The sequence below is a fragment of the Gavia stellata genome, chromosome Z (genome assembly GCF_030936135.1).
Source record: "Gavia stellata isolate bGavSte3 chromosome Z, bGavSte3.hap2, whole genome shotgun sequence".
Classification (NCBI taxonomy): Eukaryota; Metazoa; Chordata; class Aves; order Gaviiformes; family Gaviidae; genus Gavia; species Gavia stellata.
Genome location: NC_082637.1, coordinates 75,367,422 through 75,392,686, shown reverse-complemented (window position 1 = coordinate 75,392,686; position 25,265 = coordinate 75,367,422). Strand labels below are relative to the sequence as shown.

The 25,265-nt window shown below is 41.7% G+C and overlaps 1 protein-coding gene across 1 annotated transcript in view; it reads right to left on the bottom strand.

Annotated features, from left to right (window-relative positions):
• Nucleotides 1-25,265, bottom strand: part of MOB3B (MOB kinase activator 3B) — a 72,834-nt gene that overhangs the window by 4,179 nt on the left and 43,390 nt on the right. The window contains exon 3 of the mRNA XM_059834042.1: nt 1,403-1,459. Coding sequence (XP_059690025.1) covers nt 1,403-1,459 — 57 coding nt within the window. The remainder of the gene's footprint in view (nt 1-1,402; nt 1,460-25,265) is intronic.

Below are 25,265 nucleotides of genomic sequence, written 5' to 3'. Positions count from 1 at the left end.
TTCAACACAACTTTTAGTTCTCACCTATTAATTTTACTTGACTGTAAGCTACAACTGTTTCAAACGCATGCTTCCAGTTGCAATGTTTTTGTCTAAACTCTTTAAAGGCTTCATCTCTTTGAAATACCATGTTCTTTGTTTAGATAATGCGGAATATAGACTTCTAGTAATACCTGGCACGGTTAATTTTAAATGAAAAACCTAGGAAAGGTATCCAATTCCTGATCTGTAACAGTTTGTCAGACTACCTATGTGACTGCCACTGTGCCAGAGCCTTTTAAAGAAAGTTTAAGGCATGAAACTCATTCTAACTTAGGTGAACTGAAAAAAGGACAAAAAAAGAAGATTCAAAGCAGAAACCGCTAAGGTCTTACATAAGTAAGTGACGTAGCTCCCTCTGCTGACTACAGAAAGAAAAGGTTTTTAAAAGGTGAATGAAAAAATAGGCGCTGAGAGGAAAGAGTATTGTAGAATGAAAGTATGAAGAAAACCCAAAGGCTGAGAACAATATCATTATTCTAGGAGAATAGAAGTCCATAGTTTGTAAACACTTGTTTAATCAACACTGACATAAGCTGATTTACTGTTGACCCACGTTACTCACATAAGCAAGATTTTTAAAGTTGATAGAATAATTTAAAGATGAGAAGGAAAAGCATTTCTGGTGTAGCACATACAGATTCAGTCTGTAGCTTTTGGCAGTTCAGTAAAATGGCTTTTGGCTCAGTAAAATGAACTGTGGTCTTACAGCCATCACCCTTCCTAGAGGCATTCAGTTTTGGTTGTCACAACAGCCACTACTTTTTCAAGCTTACATTTGGATATGAGCACTTGAACCCTTTTTCGTGTAAAACATGACATGTCTTTTTTAACATCAGAGACAAGCGCATCTCTCTCTGGAGACAAAGAAAGGTTCAACCTTTGTGAGAGGTAAACTGTCTTCGAGTGATAAATCCCTCACTACACGTGAGAGGAATAACACGGAGGAGACTTGCATGTGATAATTCTCTACACAGTCATTGCAGGTAGTGCACAAACCTGTCCCCAAGGAATTAAAGTTAAACAGAATGGGAGCCCTATGATTAAGCACAGTGTAGTGGCACTAAAAATTAGGGTTCATATTCAAAGCAGCCTAGAATTGATTGATTGACTAGTTAACAAACAGGGACATGAAGCAACATTAAGAGCTACCAGGAAGTTTTTGCTGCAAGACATAAGCAAACGTGATTTTGAGCTGAGAGGTTGAGTTAGCAGAACTGGACACATGGTAAACCGGAGGCTATGCAAAAAACCAAACTTCTAAAACAACATTTCAGAAGATATTGAAGGCAGGGGACTGAGGTGAAGAAGTAACAAGGAACTCAACTGTCTTTTACCCCAGGGTCCAATAACGTTGTATCACCAAACTGGAGGAGTACGCCTTATCTTCCTTGTACTGCTGCTGTGGGGAAGATGAAACCTGAATGGAAGAAAAAGAAGGTGAAGATGAACATAGAGGAAGAGGGGAAAAAAGAGGAGAAAAAAAAAGTCTTGCCAATGTTTAAACCAAAGCCACTAACTTCAAATTATTCTTCCCCTTTGCACTGCAAGTTGCCTCGGAATCAGTATGATGCTCTTTCAACGCTTCAATTCAATGAGTACAGCTAGCAGAGGGAGCCCAGAAGTCCAACAGTTTGCACAGCAGTTTGTACAGACGGAGGCAGGAACTCTGCTGAGAGCCATGCATGTGTGCTCAGCGACGGTGGTGATGCACCACCAGTCATAGTCCCAAGGTCCCAAGCAGCCACTGGAGCCGCTGCTCCTGATCTTGACCTAGGTGGGACTCCCATAGGAGGGTGTAGGTCTCCAGGTGTGGGGCTGAATGCAGTGCGGAGGACTGGGGCCTCACAGAGGCCAGGGTGGGGGTGTTGGTGCTCTTGCTCACAGGGGGTGTGCGCTGATGGAATATCTCTGTTGCCAAGTAAAGGAGCAGCAAGAGAAGGCCAACAGCCTGCACAGTCTCAGATCCATCAAGACCAAGCTTAACTGGGTCATGTCCAAACAAAAGCCTGAACACCCAGTTGTCCCACAGGAGAGGCAGGCAGTGTCTGTGCTTATCAAGCTGGGAAATGGAGACTCCCTTGATGATGAAGGCTGGGAGCTGGTGACTTCTTGCACAAGGAGGACCACTCCTGCTTCACCTGTAGCTCTTCAGCTACAGAGCCGGCTCGGTGTCCTAACAACAGTGGAGGGACTCAGACCTGTGTGCAATGAAGCAGGTGAGTCAGCAGAGCCTTAGCCCTGCAGCAGCACCAGGAGGAGGTATGAGAGACTCTGCCACAGGGACTGGTGCCCCATCTGCTGACCTGGCCTGCTGCAGGGGGGAGTTGCTCCTTGACAAGGGCTTGGACATTGTGGAGAGACCACTGGTGCCTCTTCAGCCCCTGGACAAGTACCCTTCACATTCCTCCTCATGGACACCAAGTGATGCTGCCAGGGAGGCCCAGAGTGTACCATCTCCTGCAATTGCATGGTAAAATATCTGTTTAAGCATCTTAACCACTGTTTAAATTACTGACTTGCTGGAGAACACACATGGGCCATATTGCCGTGCATCTCATCTGCCATAACTGAAGCTAAAGTAACATGATTGTACTACTTCGTGTAACGTGTACTAATTATTGCAGTAATGCTGTTGGGGTATTGAAGACTGGGCAAACAATAAATGTAGTAGTCACAAAGTGACCTTTTATTTTCTTGCAGAAGGTACCAATATCAAAAGTAGCAGACACGCGATTTAGGTCTCTGCTTGAGGTAACACAACCACAGATTTAAATTATTCCTTAATTAGGGATGGCCAAAATTATTTTCAAAGCTGACATTTGTTTATTTACATGGCCTAAACCACCTTCCAACTTTAACAACAGGACACTGAAATTATCCAGATTGGTTATGTAGGTATTTTTCTTCCACACAGAGAAAATTAAGAGATATGTTTAAATCTGTATTATACAAATAATCTGTAACAGGTTTAATTTCAGGGTACTAGTTCTTAGCTGTCTTGCAATTGATCTACAACAACCTAATTGTCTTATTACTTGCTTTTCTCCTTTTACCATAGATCACAGATTCTCTTCCATTTTCATTTTTCAAGAAATAATTATACTGCCTGCCGTTTTAATGAATAAGCATTGCTACAGGATCAAAGTTAATGAGATCCATCTTGTTAATTTCCTGTCATGGCCTTTGAAAAAGCATTACTTTCCACACATAAATATATATTCTGCTTAGGACTATCTCTTCCTCTCTTTACCCTTGTTGAGTACTCCAGAAGGGTGTACACTCAACACCAGCTGAGTGTTCACAAGAGCTGATTGTACTTCCTGCCTGTGGAGGATGTTCTTGGGCCAAATCACAGAATCACTAAGGTTGGAAAAGACCTGTAAGATCATCAAGTCCAACCATCAACCAACACCACCATGCCCACTAAACCATGTCCCACAATGTCACGTCCACAGATGCCTTGAACACCTCCAGTGATGGTGTCTCCACCACCTCCCTGGGCAGCCTGTTCCAGTGCTTCACCGCTCTCCCGGTAAAGAAATTTTTCCTAATACCCAGCCTGAACCTCCCCTGGTGCAACTTGAGGCCATTTCCTCTTGTTCTGTCACTCGTCACTTGGGAGAAGAGACCAACACCCACCTCTCTGGAACCTCCTTTCAGGTAGTTGTAGAGAGCGATAAGGTCTCCCCTCAGCCTCCTCTTCTCCAGACTGAACAACCCCAGTTCCCTCAGCCATTCCTCATAAGACTTGTGCTCCACACCCCTCACCAGCTTTGTCGCACTTCTCTGGACACGCTCCAGCACCTCAATGTCCTTCGTGGAGTGAGGGGCCCAAAACTGAACACAGTATTCGAGGTGCGGCCTCACCAGCGCCGAGTACAGGGGCACGATCACCTCCCTACTCCTGCTGGCCACGCTATTTCTGATACAGGCCAGGATGCCGTTGGCCTTCTTGGCCACCTGGGCACACTGCTGGCTCATCTTCAGCCGGCTGTCAATCAATACCCCCAGGTGATTTAGTTTTCTATTATTTCCTTACTGGATTTTTCCCAAAACAACTACCAGAGGAGGTACTAACAAAAAAATCCACAAACACACACAGAAAACCCCAACTACAACCCAAAAAAACAAAGAAGGAATCAAAAACATGGAACAGAATATAATGTGATGAACATCATACTAACCTATGAACTAATTTCTGCTCAGAAAACTCTTAGGTCTATTTCATTCTGCCCATCAATCACAGAATTAGATTTTTAGTTAAAATCTGCAAACAGAATATGTTGCAATTCACTTTGAAAGAATATACAGCTTTTTCCATCTCAAAACTAAAAGCTATATAGTGTTTACACAGCAACCTTAAGGAGGACCAGTGCCATTTCTAGCATGCTGATTCCTTGTCATAGCTTTACTCTGAGCAGGATTTTAGCAATTTGCTTGTATGAACTTGGGTTTGACAACCAAGAAAAAGGCCTCAGAACTTCAGCCTACAGAAAGAACAAGATAAAAGGATGTGACATTTCCTCTTTTTTTTCCACATCATTCTACGCTCAGAACAGAAGGCCATAGGCAGTGCAGCACAGACACTTAAAAAACAAAAAAATCCCAAGAAAACCCAACCTGAAGTGCTTGACATCTGGACAGTCAAAACAGATACAGAAGAGACATTCTGATTTCATTTTATTTAAATATAAAAGTACATGGACAACAGCTGAAATGTGTACATTCACATAGGATTTAGAAGAATAGACAAAAAATAGTATTTCAGAGTTTCCACTTGGGAAAAAGTATTCAGTAACACTTTCCAGCTGTTTCACTAGGAAAAGTTAAATACCATACTTAGCTCTCTTCATGGACTTTTATTCTTTTACCGGTTCAAACAAAAAGCTTTCTCCTTTAGTCTCCTGTGCTGCCAGCTGCTTTGCTCTCCACCTCTCTCATTCCTTTTGAGCAAAGCAGAAGCTTTTTTCATCCTTCTGAAGGCGGCACAAAACAAATCCTAGCTGGATCTGATAATGAGCCTCTGGCTGGGCCACAGAGCCTCAGGGAACAGCCAACCTGTTAGAACAATTAAGTGTTTTGAATGAATGCATGAGGTCCACTTTGAATCCTGCAAAACCACCTCCAAAATAAGTACAGGAAATGGCAATAAAGTTTAGTCCCATTTGTTATTCCAGTCTGTTAATGAGTGAGCTGCTGCAGCAAAACTTTCATACCACTTGCTTTATAGAGGTCAAAATTTCAGACATTTGTTTGAATTCAGGTGTGAGTTTTGAATTTTGTTATGATCCTGTTCCAGTAGTTTGATCGCTTTTCAGAGACCAGTTTGCATCATGACAACTTGTGGAAATCCAAGAGCCCACAAATCAAAAGTAACAAACCGAAGACATTGTGTTTCCCAGCACCTGAAGTGGCGGTGTTAAAACCAGCATGACAGGCTGACCTTCGACGTCACTCTCCAGACCTGCGGAGTAAACCTATCAGGTTGTTTTGTTGTTGTTTTTTTTCTTTGCTAAGATATGTTTCTTCCCTGCTGTACTTTGTATTTTGGAATTGTTTTTTCCAATGGGCTGGCATAAAGCATGATTCATGTAGGTCCATCCAATGAAATCAGCTTGTGAAATGTTAGCTAATAGCAACAAAATGCTGTGTCAGACTAATGTAGCAGCTTTACCACAGTTCCTGCTTATCTGCAGGAGCATTCAGGTTGTTTGAGATGGGAAACCTGACAGGCATTCAGGCATTAATCTATCAGTAAAATTCAATGTTCCATGCATTATTTGGAACAGATATTTTGGGGGTCAGCCTCATGTCACAAAGCTCAGGATCATGCACTGGTGGCACAGAAGTGCCACTTATAAGCTGAGTCAACTCAGCCCCTTCCTTTACCCTAACCTTCTGTCGTGGTTTAACCCTGGCCAGCAACTAAGCACCCCACAGCTGCTCGCTCACTCCCCCCGCAATGGGGTAGGAAAGAGAATTGGAAGGGTAAAAGTGAGAAAACTTGTGGGTTGAGATACAGAAAGGTTAATAGGGAAAGCAAAACTGTGTGTGCAAGCAAAACAAAACAAGGAATTCGTTCTCTACTTCCCATGGGCAGGCAGGTGTTCAGCCATCTCCAGGAAAGCAGGGCTGCATCACGCCTAATGGGTACTTGGGAAGACAAACGCTGTAACTCCCAATGTCCCCCCTTCCCTCTTCCTCCCCCAGCTTTATATGCTGAGCGTGACATCATACGGTATGGAATATCCCTTTGGTCAGCTGGGGTCAGCTGTCCCGGCTGTGTCCCCTCCCAACTCCTTGTGCACCCCCAGCCTACTTGCTGGTGGGGTGGTGTGAGGAGCAGAAAAGGCCTTGACTCTGTGGAAGCCCTGCTCAGCAGTAACTAAAACATCCCTGTGCTATCAACACTGTTTTTAGCACAAACCCAGAACACAAACCCATACCAGCTACTGTGGAGAAAATTAACTTTATCCCAGTCAAAACCAGCACACCTTCCTCCTGTTTTTATAACTGTATGTCACATGCAAGTAACTCAGAGCTAGAAACATAGGCCAGGCAAGTCTGATTTCACTGCTATGGACGATCAGCTGAGAAGTACATCACCAGCAGGTTGGCTGATTGATGGGCTCCAAACACCACCACTAAAAAAAACCAATACAGTGTTTGCATAATTTTTTTTTCTTCCACTGATTTTTTTTCTGCTAGGAAAATCTAGGACAGGAATGCTTCATGAAGGATGCCCTGTCAGTGAAACCTGCTTACTAAGGAAACCAGCTCTGCTTCTCAGAGCTGCACCATTGAAATTTATTGAATACCACCCAGTTTGAGAAGGATAAATGCAATGTATTAGATGATTAGGATTTTGGGTTTTTTTCTCCCTGAAGAGTTTCTTAAGTAGTATATACCATTCCTCTCCTCACACTTGATCATGTCAAAGGACTTAAAAATTAGGCCAGCAAGTAGGCAGATTAATTGGGCATAATATTAATATGGTTATTATGGTGCCAACTGGGAGAGCGGGTGACTTAATTCTTGGGCTTACATGTGCAGGTCATACTGAAACTACTGGTAAGTGTGAGAGTTGCTAGACTGCACTGCTAGCATGTTTCTCTGATCATTTGCCAAGAGAAACTCTCAGAAAGTCAAAACAGGTGGTAGTTTGGGGTTTTTTTTCTGTTAACATAGTATAAAGTGCACATGCATTTAGTTTACTAAGCACTTGTCTGTTGGGAGCAGAACAGAACAATTTGTGGAAACATCTGATGATCTGTACAGCCCGGGAGAGCGTGAGAGACTCAGGAACTGTGAGTGAAACGCACTCCAGTTCAGCACACCAGCACAAGGCTTGGATAATCACTCACAGCTGACTTCAGACCTATCTGCAGACTGAGGAGGTCTTCCAAACCTGGGCCTGAATTCCGCTACCGTCACTGCAACCACTGACTCTCTTTTCCCTCATGAACATGGATGCCACTGGGTAGAAAACCAATTGTTTGATGATTTGTCTAAAATGACAGCACCACTGAGCCAGAGGCTACCAGCAATAAAGGATGCAGCTCTGTTCAGTGGGTTCCCAGCCACTTTGCTGTTTTGTTGCTCCCTCCACATGCAGGTGGGTGTGTTCAGCAAACTGCTTCCCTCACTTGGTGAGACCGATACCACTTCTTAGAAGTCAGCTTCTTGCTATGAAAAGCAATGACACCTATGAGTACTGCCAGCTGATAGAAGTTGCCCATTTTAAGGCAGAAAGTAACGCTACAGGTGCTTAACACTGAATTAAACAAGTGTCCTGATTTGCAGAGCTGACTAGCCTGAGAAAATTTTGCAGTGCTCTAGGAGGACTCTGTGACACAACTCCTGCTGATATAGATGTCAAATTTTAGAATGCTCTATTTTTGTTTTTTTGTTGTTGTTGTTGTGGAGTTTTTTCTGTTTGACTGCTAGAATGTGATCTCATTTCCCTTAGAGCAGGAGAGGGGCTTTATTTACTGCTTATGCAATGGGATGCCACCTCCCCTCCTAACTACTGCTGCCCCTTGTGACATATTTATTAGTGAATGGTTAGTGACTACCTGCAATATGGCTTTTAGGAGTGTGAGTAATTTGTGGCTTTTACTCTGCTACTAATGATGCCAGAATGGCTCCACTTACCAAAATGCATGCACCAGGTGGGTGCAGATGACCAGTCAATTTACTTGAACTGCTGTAATTGCTGTGACATATTAAATACAATCCTAGTGCTCAGATCATGAGGTCCATCTGTTGTATGTCAGAACTATTTTTCTAATCAGGGAGATCTGTTTGTTTTTCACTGTTTGCCTGCTGGATTTGCCTTGCTTTTATTTTATGCCACCTCTGAGGACTGTGACGAGCAGTATGGAATAGAGAAGGGAGGCTGAATCCTGCTTTGCCATCATACTGTGCAACAATCATCATCCCAGGTCCAGTGGCAATGACACAGCTGAGACAACTTCTTCAGTGTAGCAGGGTGTGTGGGATGTAATAGCCAGTCTCACTTCTCTGCTGCTGCTTTGCTCCTTGGCTGACCCTTCCACTTGCTGTTCAGCTTTCATTGCTTTATGGGGTCAGGCTGGGGAAAAAGAGGGAGGCATGCAGCAAAGCTGGAGAGGGAAGAGTTTACTGCAGCTCTTTCCCCTGACAGCGTAGGTCTCTTCTGGCCTAGACAGGGAAATTGACAACGGCAGACTAAAGAGCCTACATACACTGCTGTAATCAGAGGCTCACCACACCAGTGGGATTGGAGCCGCTGCTGCAGGTTGCTAGTCCAACCCCATAATCAGAGCAGGGTCACTATGAACAGGTTGCTCAGGGTTGTGGCCAGTTGGGTTTTTTAATATCTCCAAGGATGGAGACCCCACAGCCTCTCTGGGCAACCTGCTCCAGGGTTTGACCACCGTCACAGAGAAAAAGGTTTTCCTTACGTTTAATAGGAGTTTCCTGTACTTCAGTTTGTGTCCATTGCTTCTGTTATTGGATCCCACTGAGAAGAGTCTGACTGTCCTATTCGCTCACCTCATCAAGTATCTACACATATGGATAACATCCCCCACGGGCTTTCTTGAGGCTAAACAGTCCTAACTCTTTTTCAGCCTTTCCTTACTGTGAGAAACGCTCCAGTCCATTCATCATCCTCATGGGTCTTTTCTGCACATGCTCCAGTCTGTACTGTCTCTTGCACTGAGCCCAGCACTGGACCCAGCACTCCCCGTGTGTCTCACCAAGGCTGAGCACGGGGGAAGGATCAGCTCTTGACCTGCTGGTAACACTTCCCCTAGTGCAGTCCAGGAGGCTGTTGGCCTTGTTTGCCCTGAGGGCAGATTGATGGGTCGTGGTCAGCTTGGTGTCCTCCAGGTCCTTCCCTGCCCAGCTGCTTTCCAGCTGGGTGGCCCCCTGCATATACTGATGCCTGGGACTGTTCCTTGCCAAGTGCAAGACTTGTATTTCCCTTTGTTAAACTTCATGAGGTTCCTGTTGGCCTTTTTCTCCAACCTACTGAGGGCTGTTTGAATGTTGGCACAGCCCTCTGGTGTATTGATATGCACATGCTACCTTGACAACCTTCCTGCTACCCTTGCCATTGGGCTTCTTTCAGCTCTGCCAAATTCCCCAGCTTCACTCAGCAGCTGTTTTCCGGTGACTCCATTGGTTCCAGCATCTCTAATCTTCAGCTCCTCCTGACCATCAGAGAGAGACAGCCAAAGTCCAGCATCCGCTCTTCTTCTCCTGGGTGCTGTCTCTACATAGCCAGCAGTCATTCTTAACCCTTATGCTCCTGCTCCCGTCAAGTTCTGTAACTTACTCGTATCCAAAATACAGTAGCTTTATATGTAATAGTGCATATATACATATATGGTTATGTATGTTTTAGGAATCAGGCCAAAGGAAAAAAAGAACAGTCTAATGAGCTGTAGGTCCATATGCTGCAGATAGTTTCTGTCATCTTATTAGACCTCCATTTCCTTCTGTGACAGCCAAATTCTAACCCAGGCTCTTTAGTTCTCTGTTTAGGAGATGAAACTTTGCCTTGAACCGGCTTGGTGCTACTTACATGCCCCTCCTCTCTTGGAGTGTCCCATCAGGAACCAGCTGAAGAACACGATGAAACCCATGAGTGACCCAAACTTGAAGAACTGACAGGCAAGAACTAGCAGGCCAGCTTAGCTAAAGAAAGGCTACTTGCATGGCTAGTCCAATCCCACTGATGCTGGTGAGAGGCTGGCCAGTTTTCATTAGCATGATATTTGGTCAATTTTTCTTGGTGTCACCTCAGCGCCAGGAAGGCTGAGGAAGTTGGTGCACTGGCAGTGATGGATCCCACTTACCTCTAAGTCCTGTGAGCCTGCCAGGAAATTCTACCCTGCGGTATGAAAACCACATGCATTTTTCTTGCTGAAGACTTAGAACCCAAACAACTTCACAACACTTTTGCAAGGTTATGTTTCTTTTATTCATATTTGGATTTCATCGCTTCATCCACTAGGACAGATTTGAAAAGTAATCTTTCCTTTCCTTTTAATTACTACAACAGTTAGTATCAGTCTCTCTTTCCATACAGTTGAACCACCATTTAATAACAAACAGAACTAAAAGAGCCTAAGACACATTGGACACCATTAAAAAAAATTAACATACCAAACAGTGCTGATGCATGGAGGAGGAAAAGGAACCAACCACCATTTCTTAGAAAGATGCATCCCCCTTAAAAATCACCAAAATAAAAAAATGGATTCTGTGCGAAAGAGCAGGGAGTTTACATACACACACACTGATACTTCCACATCCATATCCCCACCCAGGCATACATATATATATGTGTGCACATACATACATGCACACACATGTATTAGACTGGACAAGTAATTTATTTTTTTTCCCTGGGAGAATATTATTATAACTCTTTCTTATATTATACCTGTCTTTAAAACACGAAAACTTATTAAAACAGAAAAGAAACAACTACTTTAATAGCTCAATCATTGCCTCTCTTTTAGCATGAAATACATGAAAAGTCAAGTTTAATAATTTTTGATTTAAATGTATATCACTGGTTCTTATTACTGATTTGGCTTGCTTTGCCCTTGGAATAGTCTCCATAATTATTAAAAATGTCTTTAATTTCTTCCAATATATAGGAAAAAATGTCTGAACACCAACCACTTGTCTCTACTGGCTCCCTCAGTGTTATTCCTTTTCTAAAGCACTTAAAGCATGTAATCTAATAGCAAGCATATTCCTGTTTTATACATAGTGTATCCTGTTTTGCAGTGCTTGCAGGTACCTCCTGCTCTCTGCTTCTGCTCTTCTGAAGGGATAATGGAAAACCAACCCTTGGTGGTCTCTCTTCAGAGGGCGTAGGTGAGAGGTATCCTTTCTGGAGGCACAGAGAGAGATGTGAAAGCTACTTCTTTTAACAATGTTGTCCTTGGGGAAGCAAAGAGAAGATTAAAAGGCAGAAGGCCAGCTCTGAGACCTCACTCCTGGAAAATGTGAGAAACCTGAAGAACATGCAGAAAAGGTAAAAAGTGAAAGGAAGGAATGGCTTTTTGTGAGAGGGCTCCAGAACGTGTAATTTATTCAACCCAAAGTACAAAGGTGCTAAAAGACCCTTTTAGTCTATTGTTAATACAGACTTGGTAATGGTGGCTCCCCGACTATGAAGGGTACTGTTCTCTGTGTCCTTTCCACAGAGCCCCAGGAATTTTTGTGCACATGATCACTGGGACAATGTTTACCCCTTAGGTTTCTGTGTGTCTGGAGTAGTTATCTGTAGGTCACCACAGAGTTACACATTAACGTATTTCTCTTCTATCTGTGCCTTGTTCTTAATGAATCCATTGGTTGGGAGAATTAAATACCTTGTCTGGTCTAAGTTTTGCTGCTTAGAGCTTGAGTTCTTGGAGAAAACTCAAGTTTTCCTAAGTACCCAACTTCTCTCAAATCTGATGGAAATAATAAATTTCACTGCTGTGTATCAGTAAAAAAAAACCCCTTTGATAGACCCTGGGACTCGAGCCTTCATAAAACATAAGGGAGGTTACGTTAAGATTTGTTTCACATTACATTTGTCACTACAGTGACACAAGTCTGTGTTCACACGAAGTAGAATTTCGTTACAAAATCCCTCATTACAGAGACAATCAATTAAAGCTATTAGGTCTTTAATCACTGAAGGCAATTTTGGTATCACAGGAGCCTTTCACACTCTGAAGTCAAGCTGAGTGCAGTCTCAGTCATCTGAAGTGATTCCGCTTATAGTGCCTTGAAGCTTAACATTAACACCATCTCTTAAGTACCAGACTAACAAAAAATTGGTTTTTAGGCAAGAAAAACAGGACCTGATTGAAAGACTAGAAAGGTGATTAAAAAAAACCCAAACCAAACATAAACAACAACCCCTTCCGCCCCTGCCAAATTCCAGAACCATATGAAATGCTGGAATGATTAGGAACATATATAATTAAGATCAGGTAGAAAGTTTTTCTCAGAAGGTGAAATGAGTGCCTCTGTGTACAGTCATGTTTAAACTCAGTTCTCATTACATATCCCAAAGAATCACATATATCAGGACATGCAATTAACAACCAAAACACGATTCTGTCCAGATGTGGCCCCGAGCAAATTGCTGATGAAGCTGGAATCCTTGAGCACAAGATCCAACAGGGTGCTGCCCCTCTCTCCTCTATGGGAAGGGGTAATATGATACTTTTGTGTAGTGATGCCACATTCCAGACATTATTCTTATTGAGATATCAAATACCAGGCACAGGAAAATGAGAAATGCCCCATGGCATGAGATGGCCAGGTTGTGGCTGAATACCTCTGCAGTGCAAGCAAGAGTACCTGTTGGGAGATATTCAGCTGAAGGCCAAACCCTGCCACTTGGAGGAAGTTTATTGCATCACCTAGCAAACTCCATGTCCTCCCCAGCAGAATAAACAACCAAAACAAATACATTTTGCACTTCTCTGTGGCTGATTCAGCTCCTGGGTTGTAATGGACTTTTCCCATTACAGGAATTTTGGCCAGGTCAAACACAAATCCTCTAGGGTTCAACTCTGCATTTCCCTCCTTTGCCTCATACAGTGTGCTGTAGTAGAAAACGAAACACAAAGACTTACGAAAAACAGTTTTAGGAAAAGGAAAATACTCAAAACAGATATGTTTTGCATTCACAAAATCAATGCATTCACAAAAAAGTTATTCAAAACTAATTCAAAGTAACTGGGAACAAATTCTGCTTCATCTTCAGACTGAGCTACAGTGAATAGACTCAAAACAGTATATGGTAAATAGTGTAATAAAATGAAGACTAAATTATTTTATGCATAAAATACCATGTTTTTCAATTTATGTAGTGACTTCGATCTTTGTGCACAAAATTCCACACATTTGCATCTTCATGTTAATCTTTAAAACATAGCACTGCAACACTGCCCAGCCATAAGAACACCAGATGGCAACTGACCACAGTGAAATCCAAGAGCACTGTATCGGCTACAGCTCCATCTGCAACAGTGCAACAGCCCAGGCACTTCGGAGGAGTACAAGAACCCCTTTCATATGCAACTGATGTTGTAATTCCAGGCAGTTGTCATCCACGCGTACCACATACTTTCTTTCAAAGATATAACATTTCTCATCTTCTTTCAAATGAGGCAATTAAGCTCAGCAGTAGCTGTGGCAATGAATTCCACAAGCCAGTTATATCCTGCAAAAGTTCCAGCAGGCCAGAAATTATCTGTGTGCACATTCCAATCCCCAGAGAATTAACCTGATTGCAAAGACCACCGAAGGAGGTAGGAACACTTCAGTCTATCCCCTTACCAGCAAAGGATAATGCTGCTTGCGTAATTCTAAAGATGCAGAAAAGCCTCCAGGTAGCTACACTGAATGTTCACAGACAAAAGCCCTTTGTCCCAGCAAGGACAGTGATCACTAACATTTACAAGCCCCATTTTAAGCAAGCAGGCAAGCAAATCAGAATGTACCACAATATGAGCTAGAAAAAGTTTGCTGTTTAGTGACTGCTACCCCTCTATTTTTAATGATCCAATCACTGGATAGTCTACAAGATTTGTTTCTGACACTGTCTCAGAAGATGTAAACGCACCTAACTCACTTGAAGGGAAGGCAGCAAGAGGGTTCAGCACTTACTCAGCAAGAAGTAATCTTTCACAACAACACAAATGTGCAAAATTCATTAGAAGGCACAGAATATATAGGTGTGTTCCACTTGATTCCCATTTATTCAGCTGTCTCTCTCTTGTGATCTGTTTGTTAAGTATTGCTTTATTTTTTTTATGTAGAAGAAAGCCTCTTATCAGGGCATATTTGGCGTAGAAGACTTGATTTACTGCAACGGATCATTCCAGGCTGTCCATATATGTGTTAGTTAAGTTGGAATGAGTACTGGAAAAAAATATAATGTTAGTCCAGTGTGGAAAGCAAGCCACACTGCTGGACATTGTTTAGATGCAACAGAGACCTTCATTGAGTCCCTCCTGCTGTAACCATCTTTACTGTATCTTCCTCCCTGTTACTAGAATTAGATTTCTTTTTCCCTGAAAAGATGAAATTTTAAGGTGACTGAGAAGGATCCTTTTTCTAACAGGACGGGAGGATATCAAATTACATGACAGATTGGTGTACTTCATTGGGTACTTCAGGAAAATGCTATCACTGCTTTTTTATGTAATCACACTAAGGTTGGAAAAGACCTGTAAGATCAAGTCCAATCATCAACCCAACACCACCATGCCCACTAAACCATGTCCCACAATGCCATGTCCACATGTTCCTTGAACACCTCCAGTGATGGCGACTCTACCACCCCCCTGGGCAGTCTGTTCCAGTGCTTCACCGCTCTCCCAGTAAAGAAATTTTTCCTAATATCCAGCCTGAACCTCCCCTGGTGCAACTTGAGGCCATTTCCTCTTGTCCTATCACTTGTCACTTGGGAGAAGAGACCAACACCCACCTCTCTGCAACCCCCTTTCAGGTAATTATAGGGAGCGATGTGGTCTCCCCTCAGCCTCCTCTTCTCCAGACTGAACAACCCCAGTTCCCTCAGCTGCTCCTCATAAGACTTGTACTGAGCAGATTAGCTGTCAGGCACAGTATGAATTCAAAGAAAAGACTTCAACACTGGAGAGCTATATCTGGATTCCTACTTGTGTAACTCAGATCAGAAACTCTCCCATTGTCACCCAATTATGAGTCACAATGAAGAACAATCTGCCTCATTAACTAAAGGACATGGCTGTGTTCCTGGAAACACAAAACTCGCTGGCATTTGGGAACAGTGGCCAAGCCTTGGGTGGCCTGGTGAGGGGTGGGGGGCATTAAAGGCTGAAAGTTTTCTGTGATTCCAGACCGTCTTAATATTCTGCTGCACTTAGGAAACAAAGCACATACCAAGAAACAAAAGAAAAAGTAAACAACATTGCAGCTAACAATACAGTTTCATTTCAAAACAACTAATCTGGAGGTCAGCCCAGAGATCTGAATTTCAGTAAAGCTTTAGCAGCAGGAGGACAGTCTGTCATCATTCATGGCTGAAGAGGTTCTTATCCCTAACGAAGGAGTTAGAACTAACATGAAGTTGATTATTCTTTTTCTCAATAACCCATTTCACTCGACGAGGTTCCTAGCAGCATATTCAGGGTTAAGAACACTGACAGTGGTGGGAAGCATTTGTGAAAGTAACTGTGGTTCCCAACTTTCCTGCTTTCATGGAGTAACTGTGATTCCCAACTTTCCTGCTTTCATGGATTAACAAGCAGGCTCAGTCCATGAGGGCTGTCACGTTCTTAAACTCTGCAGTAAGAAGGAAGTTGGGCTTTGCTCTTCTTCAGTGGGTAACTTTTTAGTGACACATCCTGGTTGTCATCTCTTTCTGTAAAACAAGAAGGAGAGATTAAAAAGCAGATGGCATTTCTTGTAAAACATGCACACACTTCTTCCCAGTTAACATTTCTGCACCTCTGTAAATTCATGTGGTTTTATATCCCACCATGGTTCTGCTCCTCTCTATCACTTTCAAGGACAATGAATGCAACTGGCAATTAGCATGCAGCTTTTTGTCATTTTTGATGGCTTTAATACCCTACTAATTCCCTAGCCATGTCTGGTAAATGGTACTGCATCCCACAAAAATGAAATAAATCACCTGCAAAAGCAGGAAACCTTTTAACTTAATGTAAGAAAAAGGATTTCAATCATTGTCATTGAACCTGCAGCCAACATGAAACACGGAGATACATTCTTTGCCTAGTTACTTCTGCCTACACATGGACACAAAGGGCACATGGACACACATCTTCTTTAAGATTTGACCAGAGCTGTGGCATTTGTCTCTAGCGTGGGGTCTTGGAGCATTCACAGAATCCACTAGGAACTGGCATGTGGGATCCATATAGGATTTTATTTGATCTGATTTACAGTCACTCTGATACAAACTGTGGTAACTGGCTGCCCCATTCTATAAAACTCTTCATATTGGTCAGCAGATTTTCTGGAAAGATATATCAGATGGTCTGTCCAACAGCCACCCACATACATGGCATTAATATGTGCTGTTTGTTGTCAAGGCTGAAAGGCTGCCACATCTAAGTGTCACCATAGTTGTGCAGGTTGTCCCTCTAGCTCCTCTTTCATAGTGTCTCCAGACCATACAGCATTTCCCTTGGAAAATCTATTTAGACTTACCAAGTCGTCAGAAGTTTCTGAAAATCTTCTTAGCGTGCTTGAATAATTTGTTATAATTTGTAAGATGATTAGTATCTAATGTAAAGGGCTTTCTGACAGTCTTGTAACTGTATCTTACTCCGTGCTTAACAGATAATTTATCCACCTAGTATCCTACACAGAATTGTAGGAATTTTTCCCCTTCCAGAGTTTTAATTAGTTTTTATTTCTTGTAGATTCATGAACTATCTTGCCATCACTTGTTATTTTGCTGTCATGGATGTAATGGAATGGAATATTGTCATTTACAGCTGTTGTAAAGACAATAGTAATTAGTACAGTAATTTATACAGTACTGTGTGATCTCCACTGTGATCTCCACAGTAATCTGAACTAGTAGTTCCTTCTTCTCTAATTTGTTAAAGGTAACAAAGGTGAATGCTCATCGAAAGATCTGTCCCTTTTTCTCCTTCAATGTTCCGTGGGATTTTTTGGGGGGTTGTTTTGTTTTGCTTTTAAACAGCTGCAATTAGGTTTATTCCTTCAGAGCAACAAACACCAAATGCAGAACTTAATATAATTCAGCGCACTGTTAAGACAGCTTCCTACAGTGTTATACATAAGCGGATACAAAATGCCTCTCCTTCTTCTTTCTTTGAGAGATCAGAAAAAAGCAACCATGCTAGGAAATACTGAAGAGCAGCATATAATTTACTACTGCACCAACACCATGATAACTAGCTCTGTCCAAAGCAGGCCTCTAGAAGCTGGGAAAATCCAGCATCTCATTTGATCAGAAGCCCTCAGGAAGCTCTTCCCAGGGAGGGCAGGGCAGGGGCCACAAGCCCTGATGTGGTTTGACAGCACATAGAAGTTTTACTGACAGGGCCTGACACCACTTCCAGAGCTGGTTTTCCCAGCAAGGATGCTGGGCACTGCCCCGGCCGCTCTCCAGCGGTCTGCACTCCGAGCTGCCTCCGCAGGGTGGTGCCAGGCTTGGGGTGCCAGGCTTCTGCTATGGGCCAAGGAGGCACACACGTTGCGGACACTGCTCAGCAAAATCTGCCACAAGTATAAGGAGCTAAAAATCACTCAGGAAGGGAGTACTCGTTGCCAAAGTCTGTGTTTTCTTCCTGGATTTTAAATAATTCTTTTATTTTCCTTAAATGTAGATTAATTAGATGCTAATGCTCTCTACAATTACCTGAAAGGGGGTTGCAGAGAGGTGGGTGTTGGTCTCTTCTCCCAAGTGACTAGTAACAGGACAAGAGGAAATGGCCTCAAGGTGCACCAGGGGAGGTTCAGGCTGGATATTAGGGAAAATTTCTTGACTGAGAGAGTGGTGAAGCATTGGAACAGGCTGCCCAGGGAGGTGGTAGAGTCACCCTCACTGGAGGTGTTCAAGGAACATGTGGACGTGACATTGTGGGACATGGTTTAGTGGGCATGGTGGTGTTTGTCGGTTGATGGTTGGACTTGATGATCTTACAGGTCTTTTCCAGCCTTAGTGATTCTGTGATTCTGTGATTAATGCTTCTCGAGGCAATAATATTACCAATAACCACAGCTGATAGGTTTGTGAGGTAAAACACCAACACTTCTTCCTGCAACTGCTGCTGAACAGCTACTTGCAGTCAGACAGTAGCATAGTAGTTTTGTCCCCGCTTCTACTTAACAGTCCTTCTGTTCCAACACCTGCTTGGCTGTGGTTTTGGAAATGCTCACCAAACTTGTAAAGTCAGGAAAATGCTAAAACTGACAAAACATGATCTCCGATGCACAGAAACTTTTTCTGTATTGAACTATGTTGTTATCAGTAAATGAAGGACACAGAAGTATAGACATATGATCATATTGCATTTCTGCACATATGTGCATAAGCTTTTACTAATATCAGCCAATGACAATTAACTAGGTGTGCTTCAAAAAAAAACCACAACAAAACATGACCCTTTTAACAGTGAATTAGTACACGCTTTGTGAGAGTGACCTACTTCTAGTTGTTTTTTTCTTAGAGGAATTCACAATAGGAAAGATAAACAAACAGGAAATGGTTTCTCAAAAAGACTGATAGAATTATGAAGCTGGCAAAGAAAAAGTTAGCTTTACTCAAAATGCTGGTGAGAATGAGAGGAAGGGTCATACCCACAGAGTGCAACCTCAGCCAGTCGGCAGCACGATGCATGCTGTGTGCTGCAGAGCCTACTGCTGAGCCTTTCACAGGGCAAGCCACTCCTACTTGCCAAACGCTCCCTCTGAGATACTTACCTTTAAAAACAAATCACCTGCTCTTCACCGAGCCTGCTGGAAAATCTCTGACCAATTCTGATGGGCACCAGGGAACTTAGCACACAGTCCCACTCCGCTTAACTCAAGTGTAGAAGTCCCCCTCCAACTTCACCAGAGATTTGGATTCCTAGTTATTCTGGCGGTGCAGAGCAATTAGGTGGGCACTGCCTTCAACACAAGCTCAAAGCTCAGTCTTCTCAGTGTTTCTTGAGTCTTCCTGTTTTTGTGCTTCTCTGAAACTTTACTGTTCAATTCAATTTGGGAAATGTGTAGAGGTATGTTCTTGACTAAGAATTATCAATTAAAAGCACATAAGGGTACTTCCCAAACATGGGAAATGACAACTAGCTGTTGACTGACTCTTCTGAGAAGGCAGAAAGACTGGAAACACTGACTCTTTGGCTTAAGGTACTATGACACCCAGTCTCAGCTGGATATTAAGTGAAATATACAGGCTAGACAGACAAGTTAGAGAATCAGACACAGACACACAGACAGGCACACACAAACATTTTTAAAGATATTTAAAACTCTCAAAGTCTTTCTGTGCTGACTAAACACCCAAACCTTCAATAACAGAAACTCTGCACACCAGAGCTTTTGATACCAGATGCGCTTTCTCTTGAAAACGAATTACAAGACATTCCAGAGCATTTTTCTTTATTGCTGCATTCAGACTTGTTCCTGCTCTCAATTTTGGTTTACACAATTTACTCAAAAAATGAAGGCAGAAATAAATGCTGTTTTTCAAAGCCAAAATACAAAACAAAATAAAATCTGGACCCTATCTGTGTGTTGAATATTCCCACACACCAGCCACAGAGAATTTAACACAGAACTAACTTATAAGTAACTTAAAGAAAAACATTTGCTATTCTTTGTCAAGTCCTTAAAGTACTTCCTCACTTGCAAGCCACTTTGTAAGCACCAGAAATGTGTCTGTTTCGTTAGTATTTGTGATTTCTCGGAAGGATGCATTCCTCAGTATTTTTCAGGGAGTACCAACATGATTTCCCAGAAGAAGGGAAAAAAGCAACACACAGTCTTAAAAGGGTGATCATTCTTTATCTCTGATGGTGCTCCCCCCTCCCTACTGCTCTAACATGCATGTCAGATACATTCAGCACATAAATCTATAGCTACCTATTTTAATTTCTGCTCCTCAGTCCACCTTTAAATATAGCAGGAAAAGAATGGAAAAAATCTGACATCTTACAGCATGTATGAGTAGCTGAAGAAATATCTCTTTAACTGGACAAACCTACCTATGGGGAGATGCTGATCAAGTCTGAATGGGTTACAAGAAGAATGTGTTCCCCAATAAAGAATCATGTTCTTGTAAGAAAATGGTGTTTCTATGCTTGTGTGAGTCAAATACGGAGCTGGTAAAACATAAGGCATAAAAAAACCAGACATCACCTTTGTACCAGTATTTAATGGAGGGAAGGGATCTGCAGTGTGTCTTGTACTAAAGCTGATGGGAAAATGGGTGAAGTGACATGAGTAAATAGTATAAATAACAGTATTCTATAAGAACACCAGAAAAGTTCATAAATGCAATAATCACCTTCACTAAAACCAGGGCTGCTTTAAAGATTCGAATCCTCATTCACTGCCTGCATCCCACCCTCAGTTCCAGTTCCCCAACCCACAGTCAAGCAGGGCTTGCCGTTCCCCCTCCTCACATCCTCCTAATGCCAGCTGGCAAGTCTAAGGATGATGTGACAACAGCTTGTCTTAGCCCTTTGACAACTGTTTTCAACATGCTTGGTTTAAGATGTGGATACAAGCATCTCAGCACAGAAGTGATTAGAGGAAATATATTATCTCCTGACACGAAGGGATATGCTGCCCAGAGGTACCCAGCAGCTTCGAACACCGGACAAAGTAGCCAACGGCAAGGAGATGCCAGCAACGGACACCATGCCCAATTCACTTGTCCTAACTTACCGACTTACAGAAAACAACCTTCCACATGTGGCCTGTGATGTAGTCATGTCCTCAAACACTGCAACTCAAAAAAAAAGCATTGCCCAGTCTTAACCATATTTTTATGGTTCACAGAATCACAGAATGAATGTGATTGAATGAATGTTTAAGGAACTTGATATCTCTGTAACAATCCTGTGAATAAATACACGATGTTGGGCAGGAAGGCAATACACAAACAACCCTTCTGATCTGTGGTTCATGATTAGAAGATTCTGCTGGAGCAGCCACAAGCATCACTGGGACATATGTTTCTCCTCCCTACCCTCACAGACAGAAAAGCAAGTCACACCCAAGGAGAATCCCATATATACACAGAGAGGCTCAGTGATGTACCCATGGAGCCAGTCTTTTTGTTGTTCAAATCAGAACCAAAGAATAAGTAGACGAAGAGGCAAGAGGTTCAAAAGAACATTTTACATACTGTTCTTCAAAGCACAAATGGCTATAACTTCTGAGACTTTTTTTGTCGTTTTCTTCACAAAGATTTCAACAATTGACAACTAATCATCATCTGGACAAGGCTCTTTGTATCCTGGTCATAAAAGAGGCTGTTTACTATGGAATAGCACAGATCATGCGGTCTAAGATCCTGTGCTGCACAACTAGTCTATATTCAGACAGTTAACTGACCAGGATAGGAAGGCTGAAGCCAGATTTGTAACAGTTAAGTCATTTGCAAAACTCCTTTTTTCTGGCATTTTTAGTAAGAGCCATGCCTTGAATCTTCATTTAGAAATTGTTTTCTCCAAAGGTACTAAAAAAAAATTTCCTCTACTTCTTTAGTTGCCCTGTCTCTGTATACTGACAGAAAAAAATGTTGACTGCTAATTGCTATCTAATGGGCATATTGATCATCTGGCTATTTCCTTTGTTAGGTTTCAGTATGTATTCCACTTGAATGAGTCTCAATAATCATGATGCACAGGACTAAATTAATCTCTCTTACAATCTGTCTGGCTTCAGGGTAGTTATTTTGAAGCTAAGGATGGCCTGATAATAATCCTAGTTGATTACTCCTGGACTTGTATGGTGATATTTGCGGGACACAGATAATACTCCTGTCTGCAAATGTAATCCCTTCTCACTGACGACAAAGGCATTTTATCAACTGACTGCATGCGGGAACAGGATCAGGAAATTATACTGTGAAATGCACCTGTCAGTAGGGTTAGATCCAGGCAGATACACAGAACATGCATTTGGATGACAGACTTGCTTAAAGGCATCGTATTCCAGGGAGGTACTTTCACCTTCTGCATGTTTTTGTCTTCTGTAACAATAAAATAAGTCCTCCTGTGGGTGGTTTTAGTGTATCTTACCTTGCTAAATGGACTTTAAATGTGCTGCTTTTGGCACTGAAGTCACGCAGAGTGAATAAGCAAACAGTAACACTATCTCTAGTATAAAATTTTGCAGAAAAGTTATCAGGAGACATGTTAGTTCTCTACTATGAACTACAATTTCATTGCATATAGTAGGTATTTTAGATAAATGATTTTATACACTAACATATTTATTTAAATGGGACAGTAAATACATATTTTCCTTTTTTTTTACAAAAATGCCAAGTTCATGTGGCAATAGATTTTTTCTTTTGGCAATTAGAAAAATTGGACTTGGCTGTTTCTCAGTTTTCCGGTTTGTGTGGGTTTAGAAAGAATAATAACAGACCAGTCCAACACTCAATAAAACTAAAAGAATCATGCAACAAGTACTGCTCAAATTATGAAAAGACATCTTTTTAGTTAAGTAGAATAGCTTTCCTGAAACTTGTTCTTAATGATGTCTTCAGAATTGGTTTCTGATGTCAGTTAGACTACCAGATTGTGTCGTTAAGTGTTACAGAAAGGAAATTATAGCTATTTTTTGATCAGTTAGCCAAAATTTCAAGTTGTTTTGAGTTCTAGGAAATCTCAAGTTTTGCTGCTGTTGGGTTTTTTAAAGTAATCTTTTATTTGTGAAGATCGACAACACTCAATCAGTGGATTGCTTCCTTGTTTCAGTCTAGTAAAGGCATTAGATCTACATTATTCAGAGAAGCACAGGGTATATCTAAACTGTGAAGATGATATTTTGTCAGAGGATGAACAGCAGTAGTCCTTTCCATAGTAGTAAGAACCGTTGAGATGCTAACGCATATAGGACAAAAGTATTTCCAAAAGCATTACAGGAATCACAGTGGAGGAATACCCATCATACTTTTCGCAACGCTGGTAGAAAAGCTTTTTCCAGTTTCTGCTTGCTGTTAATGTGCCTTCCACATACAGCACAGACAATCAGTAAGGACTCCTTCTGCTAATTGGTACAAGAACTAGTGTAAATGGACCCATACAAATTATAGCTGGAAAAGCCTATTTGGTTAAACTCTTTACAGTTTTGCCCCTTTCTGATTCTACCCACAGCGTATTCACCAGGGTTTTCCCTTGATGGGGCATGAACTGCAACTCTGATTCACACTGGCTACAAGTTACTAGAAAAGGCAGAGTAAGGTATCACATTGTGGTTACTAAGGAACAATTTCGGCTCTGATTCAGCTCACAATTTAAACACAGGGGCAAGTCCATGTGCAGGAAGCTTACATGTGAGTACAGCACAAGAAACACTCATGTATCCACTGTAAAGCACATAGTTTAAAAATCCTTTTTTATATTACCTGGAATATTCCTGACCTGGAATGCTCCTGTCATTTTTTGTGGTTTTGCAACCACAATTGCCTTTTCCCACTCTGTTTTTAATCCTTGTTGCTGTAACCAAGCCAGCTACTCCCCACACATACTGAGCCACCACAGAGCAACAACCTATGGGCTAGGCAAGATTCACATTAACTCATCAGAAGCTCAAAATGAATTAAATAATTATGGAAAAGATTTTTTGTGTGTCATGCCTTTTGTATTATAGTAATCTCATAGGAGTTCATTGAAAAAAAAAGAAAAAAGAAAGAAGTACAAAAGTATTAGATAGATGCTATTTTGCAGTAAAATAACTGTTCTTTTAGTGTTTTGCAAAATTGAAGGCTTTTGGAGGAATAAGCTTCTTCAAAAGTTTCCTGTTCTCGCTTTATTCTGGACTGTTAACTACAAGTGTTATTACCTTGTATTAATAACCTCTTTGAATTACAAATGTGGTGTTGTTTATTGCAAACTGTGAAATGTGGTTTAATTTGGAGAAGCCTTTCTTAGTCAACACACTATAATTTACATTCCTTAGCAAAACTTTAAAACAGGACTTAGGTGGGGTACTCCTCACCAGCAACAGACACCTGTACTTATGTACCCACAAAAGAGAGATAATTGTGTCAAAGCGTGAGACAGCAGAGCAGTTAGTCCAGCGCACGAAAAAGAATCACTCCAAAACCTCTGATGAGTCGATGGCACACAGCAAATTGTCAGTAGGAAAGTCATTCTTCCTCCTGTTCTCAGCAATGTGTGCTTGGGTTCAGTGCAAGCAAATCAGCTGACATGATAAAAATAGTCATTAAAAACATGCACGCCAGAAATTATTTACTCAGAAACTCTGGCACTGCAGTGCATCTTATGACTCTGCTTTCTTTGAGCATCAAAGTTGAGAATCCTATTTTTCAGCAATGTTAAGTCCTAGAGTTCTCATTTGCCACCTAATTTCTTGGAGGAAATGGATGAGATGGAAAAGACAGCATTTATTCAGCTACTGCTGGTTTCTTGTTCAGTTAGTGATCAGATCCATTCATCAAGAAATTCTCATAATTTGTACAATGTGAAAGAAATCCTGTTGGATATTATCACCATATCTCGTTGAAGCGGAAAAACTGGGCTGGGGGCAGGGAGTGCTCACTTTCTTCTTATTATTTTCTTTTTTTTTTAAAGTTTTTTTTAATAGTTGGCAGCAGTGACAAGCCTTGCCTGAATGGGGACTCTTTTACTAAAGTAACCAACCAGGGTGAAAAAAAAGAAAGAAAATGATACCTACTTTCAGGTTGGCTCAATGAATATCTATCTAATTTTGGGTAATACCCAAACAAGTACTAAGTCACTCTACCACTTTGTGATGAGTAACAGAATTTAAAGCAACTATAAGCAACAACCTTGTAGGAAAACTAAATTATTAGATAAATTCATATTGTGAATTGTATTTGTGAACACACAAGTACCTGAATTTTGAACAGTTTTAGAATAGCTGTATGCCTACCTTATATGCCTAAAGACAGCCACTGAACACACACACGGACGCTTTGGTAAACGACCTCTGACTCAGTT